A 15,634-nucleotide genomic window follows, 5' to 3' on the forward strand; every position below is an offset into this window, starting at 1 on the left:
CATTTATGCATTGAACAAAAAGCAGACTATGAAATACTCATACTGAACAAAAGTGAAGTCCATTACATGAGAATCTTCAAATCATATAGGGTTTCTTGTGAGTGCGCTATACAGATATGCAGCAGCTGGTAGTAATTTCTACCCTCTGTGCCAGTCTCAGCCCAAAAATTTGCTTGTCCACTTTTTTTGTGTGCGCCTCAATGTAAGGAAACAAAAAACACACAACTTGCAAAACCAAGTATACAACTCCCAGCTTTACTGCTTAGTTAAATAATCTGACCAACATTTATGGAGTAAGGAAGCTGCAAACATACCTGACAGAAAAACAAGAGTATAGCAGATGCATAGAGAAAGCTTTTTCAAGGATAAACAGAAACATTTGAACAACTACCAATGTAACTACCAGAACTGCTATCCTGGTCACAAAAGAGAATTCTGGTTAAACAAGCATTGGCATAGCCAAAAGGTCTCGCTTTACCTTTTCTTCATGCTGTACAGCATCAAAACATATGAGATAAAAAAACAATAAAAAAATAAGGACAATGACCCAGCAGCTGGGCAGTGCCATTTTGTAGGCGACTGATTGCATTAAACACGGATGTGCATGCCCCCAAAATGACACAGCCCAGCAGCCGTTTCATGGCACATTTGTGTTTTTTAAATGTTTAATGGGACCTGGGTCGCGAAAGATGGGGTCAGCAATGCAGGAAGTGTGCGGAAACTGGAGGGCGGTAGTAAGAAGCACACAAATGAAAAATAGCACCACAGAGAAGAGTCAGGAGAAAAGAAGCAAGCGAATGAACGAAAGCAACATGGGGGATGGGATAGAAGCACGTCGACGAACAAGATAAACATGGATGGTACAAAAAGCACACGGGCGAGTGTCTGAAATGAGTGCAGATGGCAACATGAGCAGGTGTGGGGGCCAGAAGCACACAGGTGAAAGAACAGGACACAAGGGAGACAGTTAAAAAGAACACATGCACTCGCACGGAGTGCTGTAACAAAAATAAAATGCAACTTCCAAAATGTAAGCAGTGGAGGGCCACAACTACATCAGCCATGCACCATGGTGAGGGTCAAAGCAAGAAGAGGAAGGGAATTGAGAACGGCAAGACAGCAATGTCACTCATCAGAAATGTCCGAAAGAATTTCCTCTCCTTAATAAGGTTGTAAATCTAGCTATAAAATATCAAAGTTCTCTGACAATTTTCCCTGACTTTAGTGGCTAGAATTTCTTACAAAATACGTATTTACTGCAAGACTCATTTTTTTGGCACAGAAATACAGTTTTAAGCACTAACTATCAAAGGACATAGATACGGAAATATTTAAAGTGGCAAGACTACAAAATAAAGGGTGCATAGAGAGAGAACTCATAAAACACTCTGGAAAATGTTAATTCAGACATCATTATAAGGTCACCATCAAATATACACAAATGTTTACATAGGGGTGTGCCTGGTACTAATATGCTTTGGTGATAATAATAATAATGATGATGAGCATGATAATAATATTGGCCATGCAGGATTTACAATACATCTTTTGCCTGGCAGAGCTTGGACGCGAGTGCAACTGTTGTAATTCTTCAGGGTTCTATATATCAACACTGACTTTTGACTACAGGAGATCGCTTGTGGAACTTAGTGGACCTCTGGCTACACCTCTGCAAAAATACAACAGATGGGTATCTATTTGATGGTGGTTCACTGATGGAACCCATGGTTGGTGAAGAAAAAACAGACGTGATTTTGCTGAGAAACAAAGAGTAGTAACAAGAGGGCGAGTTGCGGTTGAATGGGAAGATTAGAATGTGGGCACTAGTGGTGAAAGCTGAAAGGTCTCCCCAATATTCCATCGATCCTCAGGTGACCAGAGAGGCATCTTCAGTGACACAAAGATCAGATGAACTGAAGCCGATAATGGTTTGTGGTAAAATGTGCCCCCGGTGTTTGGAGGAAGGGTTGACCAAGGAGGTGACCCATAAGAGGAATGCAGATACCATATGGACCTGGGAAAGATATCGCTGTAAGTTGGCACAGGTATACAACAAAGCTGTAGGGCATACAGTGGAGAAAAAGAATGGGGCACATGACTGACTACTTTATGCCCACATGTGTAGGAGAGATTGCCAAGGTAAGGAAGAGGGAGAAAGACAGAAGAGCATCCAAAGAAAAAATATTGCAATGGAATCTTGGTTGGTTAGAATGGAAGGTCATTTGCTGTAAAGTTGTCGGAGAATAAAGTGCCAGGTCTTTAGGGTCAGTTGCCCAGCATGGCTTTGGAGCTTCAGGTGGACTTTTAGAAAAATATGGCATATACGATGATCGTGGTAAGGGGCAAGATGGATTCTATTGCAAATGCTAAAATAGCAGCACAATGTGTTGGGATTTCCACTGATGGCCTCAGGGGGGAGCTCATTTATACAATAGAGGCTCATCTTTATAAAGTCAGTGATTCTGATGATTTTTTTTTTTTTAAATGCAGCACGAGAATACTGTGTTCCCTGATTGAAGCGCTCAGACCACGCATACATGGGGAAACACATACAGGCATTATGTAAAGAGTTTCTGAATAGGACGCCTGGGATGCGAAGAGTAACTCACAATTAAAGGCAAAATATATTCTTGCACAGTGAGCTGGCACTTATTTCCTTTGTTCGCATAAAAGGCATTGTAAAAGTGGCCCACCATTGGGTGGCTACGTTCAAGTTAAGGACACAGCTCAAACCTCTTGCTAGTCACAGACAGATGTGACCCATGAAGAGGGGAGATAGTCTGTGTGAATGATAGTGGGAAGGGTTTGTTGTTTTGCCATAAAGGGCTCCCCTCTCTCATCCGTCCCCCATCCTCTTTCATTTTCCCTCTCCTTCCCTCACTTCGGTCTCCTCCTCCAGTGCAAGATTTGTTCAGAGAAGCTTCAGTTTTTTTATTACATGTTTATGGGGGCCAAATATAGTGAATGGAGTATGTTACTTACCCTGTAAGAAGCTATTCGTAGCGTGTAGTGCTGCAGATTCACATGCAATGCACACACCTGTCATCTAGTGTTGGGTCCGGACTCTACAATTTGTTTTTTTGAGGAAGTTTTATGGTCGGTGTTGTGAGTCACATCCCTTCCTCCTCAAGGTATTGCACATGTTCAATGGCTCCTTTGTTAGACTGTAATGTTTTTTCCGTGCCATATGTGAAGTGAGGTTATATCCTGCTAAGTTAGCATTTGCTGTTGAACATGCTGAAAGTTTTGTGTATTTATGTCACCATCTAATACCTGTTGGAGTGGTGGGAGGGTGCCTGTGAATCTGCAGCACTACACGGTATGAATAGATGCACACAAGGTAAGAAACCTACTCCATTCGTAGTGTGAATTGGCTGTAGATACGCATGCTATGCATAGACTGTGAAGAAGTACTCCTCTTGCGGTGGCTTTAAGCATCAGATGGTGCATTTGCTTGAAATAATGTAAGTAGAACTGTTTGCCCCACAAGGATATTTGGTGGTTTCTTTAGCTCCAGGCAATATCCATAACTGATAATATCTAACACCTATTGATCTCATGTTATTTCTGGCCACAATGGATGGAACTGTTGTAGCTTTCTTCCGACAGATGATATGTGATCGGGGGAAGTGTTCGGGAGTCACTGTTTGGTGTTAGAGGCTTCCTTTGAGGATTTAGCTCTACCCTTTCCTCCGGATTTGTAGCCACCTCTATAATAACCTTGGCCTGTTTGTTGGCAAAATTGTTGTTGCTGATGTTGGTAGGCGAGACTCTGTGGTGGCAGTTTTGGAGGCCCCTATCCCTTGGTAGCGGCAAAAAGGCTGCTGCTTTTGTGGTGTAGAATGCAAAGCCCCCATTGATTTTGCTGTGTCTGTCTCCTTTTTTATTTTCCCTAATTGTGTGTCTACTTCTGGCCCAAAGAGATGTTTTCCATCGAAAGAGATGTTAAGAATGTGCTGTTGCACTTCTGGCTTATAGCTGGATATGCATAGCCACACATGCCAGCGCAGCATAACGGAACTGTTAATGCCTCTTGCTGCAGTGTCTGCACTCTCCAGTGCACAACTGACGGTTGCATTGGAGATCTGTTTTCCTTTGGCTACTAACTCCTCTCCTCTCTTTTTATATTGTTATGGGAGAGGATGCATGAGTTCTTGGACTTTGTCCCAAGTAGCCCTATTGTAGCGAGAGAGCAGACTCACTGAATTTGAGATTCCCCAGTGGTTAGCGTGTCCCGTAGCCATCCCTTTTCCAGCAGCGTTAATGCGCCTACTCTTCTCGTCAGGAGGTGTAGCTTCCACTGTGTCCTGGGAAGCTGTTTTTTTCTTTGCAGTTGTGATTACTAGGGAGTCTGCTGGAGGGTGACCTCTCATGTATATTGGGTCTGAAGGTGGTGCATGTATTTCCTTTCAATGCATGGAGTAAGCACCCTGGATTTTACTGGGACCTTAAAGATGTCCTTTGAGGCATTTAATATTGAGCCGATCATAGGAAGATATTGCACTGTGCGCTCAGTGCGGGAGAGTCTCTACCAAGAAATCGGTTGGTTCCTCTGTGGTTTGCACAGGAAGTATATGCTAATCTGCAGCCCTCTGTATGACATTATGGTAAGGTGAAGTGTCATCAGGTGGTGAGACTTTGGTGGAAACTGGTGGTTCCAGATCGTCGCCAGAGAGATCCGAGTCATAATCGTCTCACGGGTCTGGGGTGTGGCGGGTATTCCCCCCGTGAATCTGAGTCATAGTCCTGTTGATGTGTATTCCCGCCTTCCTCTTCTTGTGTAGGTGAGGGTGATCTTGATTCTGGGTATTGTGGTTGGCTAAATGTCATGAGGCTTGTGGCTATGTTCAGCTGCCACTCTCTTTGGTGGTGGCTGTAGCATTTCCAAATCCTGTGCCTGTCTTTTGGAAGTATCTTTAAGTCTGTTTTGTATATATTTGTGCATTCCTTCAAAAACATTGCCCTCTTCTTGTGGCACTTGTTTTTGGGGTGCTTTTGCGTGCTTCTCTGGCATTGGAATGGCAAAGGAAGGGGTCTCATGTCTTTGTGGGACCGTGGGTTTTCTTCGGCAACAAAGAGTGACTGTGTTCCTTTTCTTTTGTCGGTGCCAATGTATGTCTGAATTCTGAGTGGCTCAAGGTAGAGCGTTTCTATGGATCCGATCACTTTTCCGGCATCTAAGCCGGGTTTGTCTTCTTCAGTACAAAATTGCTGCTGGTGCTATCCCCATGCTTTGGTCTTGTTGTCCGATTGGTATCAAGAACAGTCTCGTCCCTTCTCGGCTCCGATACATGCTTGCAATGTTGGCCAAAGCCCAAGGGCTGTGGCACACCATTGCGTGGAGGGAGGGGGAGTGTATGTAAGATTTTCTTTGCACAGAGTGGGTCAATAGTACTCATGGCCCGTGGTGTCATCTGCGTTTTTGGTCCCAACCCAGGTAACGAAGTCTTCTGCGTGGGTTCCTCAACCTTCTTCCACACTGGATTAATCAGAGGCGATATAGGGGGGGCTGGCGATGACTGCCCCACCTTGCATTGTCATCTCGGTGTCGATCTCACCCTTGGTGTATGATTCGCCGAGCGAGAAAGCGGTCTCTACTGCCATCTTTATGTTATGCGCTAGGCACCGATCTCTTCTGCTTCACAGTGTTTTCTTACTTTTGAAGAGGTTGCCTGCTGCACAGTTCTGTTCCTTGTGTTCTGGTGATAAGCACAGGTTACAGACCTTATGAGTGTCCAAACAGGCATATTTGACCCCACACCGAGGGTACAGTTGAAATAAGCTTTCTTTTTCTGCCTCCATTACCCAGAGATGGACATTCTCGACAGGTGTGGATACCGACGAAGTGAAAGTTTGGAATGTATGCTTTATCTGTACGCGGTTCCAACATGTATCAGAACCCTGTATTATTGTTCTTTGTCGATCTTCGATCGCATGTACCTTCTTTTTTTTTTTAGACCGCAAGCCGCGTAGGTGTCCAAACTGTAGAGCTCTGATGCAGTCCACCTGAGCCCAATGGCGGAAAAAAATTATCTAACACAGGAGCCATTGAACATGCGCAATACCTCAAGGAGGAGGGCATAAGACGATGACCATATAACTTCCACGAGAAACTTGCAGAGTCCGGGCCCAACAGTAGGCAGGAGTATGCATTGCATGTGTATCTGCAGCTAACATATGCTACGAATACATTTCCTGCTAATACTGTTTTTTTTAAAACTTTTTTTCTAATCCATGTGGCATTGGCCCTGACAACTTGAATGGTGTCAACTTTCTTAAATAATATTTAAAAGTAAAACACATAATTGGCAAAACAGTAACACTCATCTTCCATATCTGAATCTTAATTAACTGTTCTTACATTTATTAAGTTTTAGGGATCACTGGACATAAATGTCCACACCTCTACAAACATATTCGAATATTATTCTTTTCAATTCTAAAACAACATAAGGTACAAAAGTAAGGGATTACAAGGATACTTCGATTTTCACTGGAGCAACGTAGACAGTTTGGCTACAAAACAACCACCTCAGTTACGACTGCAGGAAGAGGGCTGATTAAATCAGACAACATGACACAATAACGGTATTGTAAACAAAAACAAATTTAATTGTTCAAATACCTTTGTTGTGATTAACACTCTTTTTGCTAATAAACTAATTAGGGATGGCTTCTGAAACGACATTTAAAGTTCAGTATTCTATGTCCTTATGAAAGAATGCTTTACGTTTAGCCTGAATTTTTAGAAAGTTGTTTTTCAGAAATCTGTGGAATGGATCTTTAATCAACCAACATTTCTGCTTGAATGCAGCTACATTTTAAACTTTGAAACCTGTTGAAACCCTTCATCAGGAAACCTATGAAGAGCTGGATTACTTTTTTGACAAAGTCTAGTGAAAAGGACCAAAGAATTGAGAACGGCAACAACAGCAATGGCACTCATCGGAAATCTCCGAAAGAGTTTCCTCTCCTTAATAAGGTGGTAAATCTAGCTATAAAATATTAAAGTTGTCTGACAATTTTCCCTGACTTTAGGAGAGAATATATGGGGTATTTAGTGCTTAGAAGAAAAATAAATGATTGCAAGATTGTTAAGAGGATCTTGCTAACTAAATTTCATGGACCAAAAACTATTTCCACACTAACTGGAAACTAAGACATCACACATACATAGTCATACAAAATGTGTATGCCACTACAAAAGTCTTGCAGACTCCTATTGTTTAAACTAATGGTACAAGAACAAATTCCCCAAATCAGAACCAAAGGTAGAAGTGGACAATATTCATCCTATTACCGCTTTCAGAGCAGACAGTTTACAAAAGGCTACAATAATTTTACTATTAAAATGACCCATCCAAGAAGGCTGTCAACATGTTTTTTACTGCAGCTCTTGTACTCTGCAAATTCTTTTTCAGTGCCTTATGGGGCAGATTAGATTCATCTCTTGACATGTGCATTAGGTTAATGCACTCTTCCTACCAAACAAAGCCTACTTACCAGTAGTGCTAGTACACACACACTGCCTTCATGAAAGCCTCCATGTAAATGAGAACACGAAGTGGCATCTACACTCTACCAATAAGTGGGAGATCCATATGCAAGTCCTCTACTCCATCTTCCGGACATGGGGTCACGTTGGAGTAGACGTCATGGCTACCCACCTGAATAGAAGATTCAACCACTTCATCACATAGATAGGCAGGGTCACTGGTAGGCAGCTTGACAATGGACTGAACAGGGACTTGTGTATAGTTTCCATCAAAGTCTCTGAATTGTAAAGTGGTGCAGAAAATCAGAAACAGCCCAGAGTACTGAGTCAGCCTGGTGCTGTCAACTTGGCTTGTCACATCTGGTTCTTCAACCAACTCCATTTACTTCAAAGGGACCCCATACCCCAGAAGAAAGACCTCTTTGTTCATGTCTGCTGGGAGTGTGCTCCATAACTCATAGTATCACAAACTGAGCACATAGTTCCTGAGAAGTTACCCTTAGTCTACTTGGTGTTTTTTGCAGAGATCCAGGATACCCTCATGATTGTTAGGGGATGCTCAAATGGAGATCAGTACAGGAACAAATTGTGGAGGTTCTGTTGAAGGCCCTAGCCACAGAGATCAATCTAATCACTTGTTTCTTGGATGATGACGAAATATTCTGGCTGACTTGGGCATGCAGGTGCACATACCTGCTAAACCTACATAGCAGCCCTACAGGCTTATATCCGAACAAGTCTGGGTAGTATACTCCATAACCAATTAAATAAAATGATACCCAACTGGCAAAATACAGCTATTTACTCTAATTAGGCACCTCAAAGCTCCTTGGACCCCAAAACTGGCGCTGACAAAATGGATATATAAATATTTTGATTAAATTACTTTCATAATGTACATATACATATATTAGGACAGTAATAGGATTATACTAAAAGGATTTTATAGGCATAAAAAATGGCTGCAACAAAACTCATTTGCTTATGGGTTACTATTCGTACATTTCAGATCAAAATTCATGAGGTGGCCTTACCATGAAATGAGGTTGTGTTAAAATGCGCTTAAGTTCTTTTGCATCATTGTTCTCTGGGTAACATGAAATTTCTTCCAATACCTGCAAAAAGGATGCTATTAGTCGACCTTTCTGCAAACAAATGGCATTCAGTGTGCAAATGAATTATGATGCACATTTCAGCACTCACCACTTAAATCTGAAAACCATATGCATCAACTTTTTCAGCTGGTGCTAGACACAACTGGAGCAGGGGACTCATTAATAAGTGCTAAATTTACAGACAACTCCAATTATAATCTATTGTATTGTGAACAGGATTACACTCAATTGTATATTTGTGTCCATGTCATAGTGTATGCAATCCTGAAAATGTTCAGTTTTAAAAAAAATTGGAACAAATGTCACTTTGTCATCATTTATTTAAAAATAATTAACCAACATTCAGTTGAATATTAGTACAATAAAACAACTGCTTCTTTGTCCCATCGAGACCACACCAGAGTATTATCTGGATGCCCTACTCACTGCTGATACAGTTGAATACCATTAGTGTTCCTCTATTATGCCCAATCCACTTAGGCATTTAAAAATAAAAATGGGTTTGGGAGACTGGTTTGAAATCAGTTGCACAGAGGGGGGCTGCCACTTTGAGGCTCCAGGGCAGACCTTCATATCTGGACGGATTTCATAAGCAGGGTTGAAGCATGGGGCCCAAAGCAGAAAAGGACAAGGCTTCCATGTACACATTCATGATCTGAGCTGAAGTATTGTCCCATCACATGCCGAAGGAGAAGCTATTCCCTGCTGGGGGATATCAACTCCTTGCTTGTGATCGAGAAATGCTGAAGAGTGAGGGTGAAGGCTGCAGTGTACCAGTTGTGGCACTTCCTTAGTGAAGACTGCTGTGGTGCTGATGCATTAAGAGAGAGGACTTCCTTGAATAGGAACTGTGTGGGATTGAAGACCTCGAGGTGAATCCGTGCAAAAGCCCTGAAGAATGACAGTAGTCGGTGCTCCATCAATGTAATTTGCAGGGTAATTCCAAGACTTTGAGAGAAATTGCTGTAACCATTTCCAATTCGACTAAGGACAAAAAGATGTTGGCGGCATGTGATAACTATGAAGTTAATCCGGTTCTTATATCAGCAGCAAAGGTGGAGCACCTGAGAATAGGTCTTGTGTGTCTAACGTGTGTTTTGAGGTTTCTCCCTCCACAGAAGGGCGAAACTCTCTCTGAGCTAATGTAACAGTACTGGAGAAGGGAGGCTGCTGAGGTACATATTTCTAAGGACATTGGACTCCCTGCTCAGGTGTCAGCAGGCCTGTCTCCAAATGAGGAGGCTAAACAAAAGGGCTAACACACAAAGAGCTGCAAAAGAGTTATGGTCATGAATGCGGCAGTTATTAGGAGTGAGATCACATTTAGTGGCAACAAAATTATCATCATTGCAGATTTGAGCATGGAGACACAAATTAAATGCTGTGAAATGCAAGGTTTGAGGAAAGAGGTTGGGTGTTTAGGCTTAGAAGCTGCCCTGTGGCACACTTATGATGGTACATAATTAGAAACTACATATACAGAGCATTAGAATACAGTACAAGCAATAATAAAACACAAAACAATCCCTTTAATGCAAATAAAAACTTTCAGAGCGCTACTCCGGCATCCACAGAGATCATTACATGGCATTCTGATGTATAGTTACACAATCTTTCAAAAACCTAAGTCTCAAATACTTAACATACACAGCAATAACTATTTGACTGCTAATGTGAAACAGTTGTTTTCTTGTAAGCTATAATACATTGTGATTGTGACTCACACAAGGTATTCCTATCCTTGGAGTTAATTTATTTTACAGTACAGCCCAAAAGGACAGGGATAGAGTTCTATAGAGTCAAACAAATGGCAATCACTTTTGCCAATTTATATATAGCTGTGCCTTATCATTCATCGTGGATTTTAAAAGTACTTAAGATCGCTTCAGCCCAGGTGACCTTGGCACCCTAGTCAGAAAACTGGTAGCTCTTGATTTAGAAAGGTATTCCCGCACAATGGATCACACTTACCTTCTTATTTCTAGAATCACTGCACATTGAGAGAGACCAAGGGCACTTCTGAAAATATTTCCTCAAATTCCTGCATGGTTACTCTGACCATCCAATATTTATATTGAGCTACTATAAAAGATCAAAAGCTCAATTCTATCCTGTATTATTCTCAAGGGGACTACAAAAAACCATTGCATATCCTTTTAAACTTAAACAGACCTGCCAACATGAACATTGATTTAACATTTATATTCTTCGTATGGGAATCCCAGAACAATGTTCTGGTAAATAATGTGCTTAAATACTGGTAGGAAGTACAACTTCCAATTTTACATCTCCAATCCCCCAAGATGAATGGACTGTTCTTTTTTCAAAGAGTAACAAGTCAAGTCAAAAGATTATTTATTCGGCTAATAAAAGCCATAAGAGCACATAAATAAATATAAATGTATCAAAGGCAGTTATTATGACAAGATATTTAAAAGCCATAGATGCGTGATGGGTACTATGTGCACATATACATTTTCCTAAAACTATATTTACAGAAGATAAAATAAAGATAAGAGTCATTAAAAACAAAATACTAGGACTATTTCACATATAAAATTCATCAGGTAAAGTGCATATACATTTCATCAAACAAGGGATAAATTTGACTAAACAAAAAGCATCTTTCTCCTCATCTTTAAAGCACCTGAGAAGATGCTAGCAACTCCAAGGCAAACTATAGGCGAGGCAAGCATCTGCAAGTATAATAATGCTGGCCTTGACTGGTCAAAATGACGTGGGCTCAATAACAGAAGAATGTATTCTTTCCGCAGGGAGACAAAGTTCACAAAAAAGAGTTAAGGGCAAAGTCTTCTGGTCAGAGAAGTTGTCACATGGATATGGCCTTGAACCCAAAGGCTTCAAAAAGCCTTTCGGAATGGCTAGTAGCCAATGAATAAGACTCCATCTGAATCTGGTTAGCAAAAATCGCTGGTGAACGTTATTGACAAGAGACAGATAGGGGTGCACCTGTGGGCATGGACTAAGGGTGATGTAAATTCTCACTGTGGGTTTAGCAATTTCTACACCCTCCCTGTCCTCTTATAGTCTGGCCAGAAACTGATGCTTAAACTTCCTGATGTCAATAGGCCGTGCAGGTTTAGGGTTAGTGTAAAAGTCGGAGCGGCCTAGCCCTCTCATCTGCTCCGATATGTACCTTAGCCATGGAAAACGCAAAGCCCCTTCCAGAGCCATATAGTTCGCTATGACAAGCTGGTTCAGTGTAGAGACTGGAGAAGACCAAATTCACAACCAGCGAACTAAAGGTGCAACTGTGATGTAATCAGAGCTATATTCTATGCCAATTTTTTTTGCACCACCTGCAAGTCTTTCACACCCCTATACCCCCACATGTCACATCCATAGGTGGCCACGGGGATACATTTTTCTCTATATACTTTTAGCAGTGCAAGAACGGGCTTTGACCCCAGTATTTTTGCGAAGTCAATGGTGACCCCCACTGCCCTTGCCAATACGTTCTTTTTGTGCGCTCTTTGCGCGATCCACGTCCCATTTTCGTCAAACAAAACACCTAAACAGGGAAAAGTTGCTACTTTAGATAATTCTGCCCCCCTGCAGAAAAGCTTACGCCTAGCAGCCTTCAAAGTGCCAATTGCCTTGCTATGTGATTTGGAGAAATTGGTTGCAAGGTCAAGCAAGTCTATAAAATCTATAAAAGAGTCTAAGAAATTTTGATGGCCTACACCTGTCCTGGCAAACAACACCGCATCAACTGCATATAGAAGTGCGGGTATGAGTTTAGAGCCAGCTCTCGGGATGTCTCTTTACTGGCAGCTGATTGAATATCCCCTAGCTTGTTAATATACAGCGTAAACAGCAGGTGAGCCAGGATGCACCCCTGCCTGACCCCTCTCGACATCCCAAGAAGCGGATACACAACCATTCTCATTATATCTCACTGCAGCCTTGGTGTTGTTACGGGCAAAATGTAGAAAAGCCACTAGGTCAGTCTCCAGACCCAGCTCCAGAAGAATCGAACATAGCTTGGATCTATTGACGCAATCAAATGCCAATGTTAGGTCTATAAAGGCCATATGCAGGGTTCCATTCTTAGCTATAGTATATTTCCCCACCAACAAATGTAAGTTAATGCACTGATCGATCGCCCCTTTGCCCTGTCTAAAACCGTATTGCAGATCTGAAATAATCTTAAACTTATCTAACCAGGAGGTTAGCCGATCCAGGACCACATTCCTCATACGTTTTGCAGCCAAATCTAAGCGGGAGATTGCTTGGTAACATGCTGGATCATCCCTCAAGCTCTTTTTAAAGATGTGTATAATAATGGCCATTGACCTTGAAGAGGGGAGGTCACAAGAACAGGTCGCATTAAATATTCAAGTCAGTATCCTGGCCCAGGTCAGGGGGTATGCTTTGTACAGATCCACCGGGACCCCAGCCAGGCCCGGCGCTTTCGCACCGGCTGTGGCCAAAATAGCTTTGTGTACCTCTTCGTCATTAAAATGCAATGGAACACTATCTGTACCAATGTCCCACTGTGAGTTGGGCCCCCCAACTTCATCGCCACTGTACATTCCTTCAAAATGGAGAACCCATCAATCAGCAGCTATAGTACAATCTTTAATAGCATTTGCTGTGACTGAAAAAAAGGGGCTATTAACCACTTCCCAGAACTTTGTACTGTCAGCACGCTTGCTTGATCAAGGGCCTCCCAAGCCTGGGCCCTAATGGTATTCTTCATCTGTTCCATTGCAAATTTGTAGGCCTTCTTAGAGGACCTAACCATTGCCTCATCTCTCGGGTATTGCTTAAGGGTATTAATTAAGTTCTTCTGGGCCCTAGAGCATGTCCCATCGAACCACTTTGACTCCTTAAAGCCTTTAGACCGTCTTTTAATAGTTAAGCCATTGGATATATGTTTTGTTAGTTTGTCAAACGCATCTAAAACCGCTTTATCCTGTGATCCGATATCCAAACAAAGCTGGATCTCATCTGCACACTCTGCATATAAGCTGCTTAAGAAAGTCTCTGGTAACACCTTTGCCCATTTTAGCCTACAAGCTTGATCTTTTGTAGTAATAACAGAATTTGGAATGCCCCTGCCCTCCCCTCCGTGTGCTTCAGTGCAGTGAACCAATTCAAGCGTTAGATGTTTGTGATCGCTGTGGCTGGACCAAGAGACACACATCTTAAGGACTGCTGTTATTAGGGGAGCAGAGATCATTATAAGGTCAATAATACTAGAGAAACCCCTACCTATAAAGGTGGGGACTGGAGCGTCCGTGCCCAACTGTTCTAAACAAAACAATTAGCTGCAAGCAGCTCTTCTAAAAGATGGCCTGATTCCTTATGTTCAAAACGGGCCACTGAGGGTAGAGCATCTGCGTGCCCCATCACAGAAGTACAACCCAAGTGACAAAGATAGAATTTTAACCTCGTAGTAGGAATGCTGCCTCTCATCATACTGGTCTAGAAACCTCTCAAATGCTGCTAAATGTTCGGTGACAAAGTTTCTACAATAAGAATTGTAGAAATGTACTAACAGAGGGGGACGGTTAGTAAACAGCAGCTCTACTGCTAACAAGTGAGCTGATTGACACTCTACAGTTCTAACAGTACAGGTGAGTTTAAGTGAGACCAATATAAGAAGACCTCCCTTAGGTCTACCCACTATAGATGGAGCTGCATATTTATAAAAAGAAGTAAAACCATCCAGATAAAAAGGCTCAGCGGTATTCTGTGTTTCCTGTAGGGCAGTTATAACACACATGCAACCTCTGCCATAATACATCATTGCCTTTAGATCCAAGACCAGCTATTTTCCAGGATGAAATCTTCATACAGGAGCAATCTGGAAGAACGGGAGTTGGTTTAGGGAGGGGGGGTATGAGTGTTACCTATCTGGGACACAGACCTTGGACCCTGCAGCTCTGCCCCCGCAGAAGATAGTCAGTCATTACCATCTAGTCCATCTGATCCATTTTGATCTAACAGGGGATCAAATCTATTGGTTAGGGGAAATAAAGGCCTACCGATCTCCACCAGTGACACTCTAACTGGCCTTGGAAAGGGCTGTCTGGGGCAATCAGGGCGAGAAGAACAAATTACTTACCTTCGGTAACGCTTTTTCTGGTGGATACAGTATTTGCCTGTAGATTCCTCACCTTGTGAATATCCCCTGCGCCAGCAACATTCGTAAACTTTTGTAGCAGTCCACGCCGATGAGGTCGAAGACGACGTCACAGAGACACGGCTCCGCTCGAGACTCCGCTGACGTCACCGGCTCCATAAGAAGACCTAGTCGGCGTGATGACGTCAGTTCCGCCCTTTTTTCCGTGCCTTCGAGGCACACGGACGGACTGACAGCAATATATACACAGTATACACAGTACATAATATACAAGCAACACACACAGTGTGGAGAATAAATAGAAAGGCAAAAGAAATAACACAATGCCCTTGACAGTAACAAATACATCTTGAAACACCATCATATACTGAAGGTATACACGGGTGGACAACGGGGAGGCGGGTGGGTCAGTGAGGAATCCACAGGCAGATACTGTATCCACCAGAAAAAGCATTAAAAGAAGGTAAGTAACTTGTTCTTCTGATGGATACATCTGGCAGTGGATTCCTCACCTTGTAAAAAGATTCCCACAGCAGTCCCACTCCCGGAGGAGGGTGTCCACCCTTCTATACCAGAAAGTCCTGAAGGACGGAACGAGCAAAGTGTCCGTCCCTCCTCACCTCGGTGTCTAAGCAGTAATGCTTTGCGAAAGTGCGAAGTGAGGCCCAAGTTGCCACCCTACAAATGTCCTCCACAGGAACACCTCTAGACAAAGCAGAAGTGGAAGACTTAGCTCTAGTGGAATGAGCCCTCAAACCCTCTGGAGGTTCCTTAAACACCAAAGAGTAGCATATCTTGATGCACAAGACAATCCATCTGGAAAGGGTGCGCTTGTGCACCGCTCTGCCTTTCCTGCAGCCAACAAAGCCCACGAAGAGCTGGTCATCAACTTGAAAGTCTTTTGTCCTGTCA

At 42.6% G+C, this 15,634-nt stretch overlaps 1 protein-coding gene across 10 annotated transcripts in view; it reads right to left on the reverse strand.

Moving 5' to 3' along the window:
* CASK (calcium/calmodulin dependent serine protein kinase) overlaps positions 1-15,634 on the reverse strand; it is a 1,269,229-nt gene that overhangs the window by 418,719 nt on the left and 834,876 nt on the right. For all 10 annotated transcript variants that reach the window (XM_085622943.1, XM_085622946.1, XM_085622949.1 and 7 more), the window contains one exon: positions 8,530-8,610. In XM_085622943.1, the coding sequence (XP_085479069.1) occupies positions 8,530-8,610 (81 nt within the window). The remainder of the gene's footprint in view (positions 1-8,529; positions 8,611-15,634) is intronic.

This window comes from Triturus cristatus, chromosome 8 (assembly GCF_964204655.1).
Source record: "Triturus cristatus chromosome 8, aTriCri1.1, whole genome shotgun sequence".
In the NCBI taxonomy this organism is placed as follows: domain Eukaryota; kingdom Metazoa; phylum Chordata; class Amphibia; order Caudata; family Salamandridae; genus Triturus; species Triturus cristatus.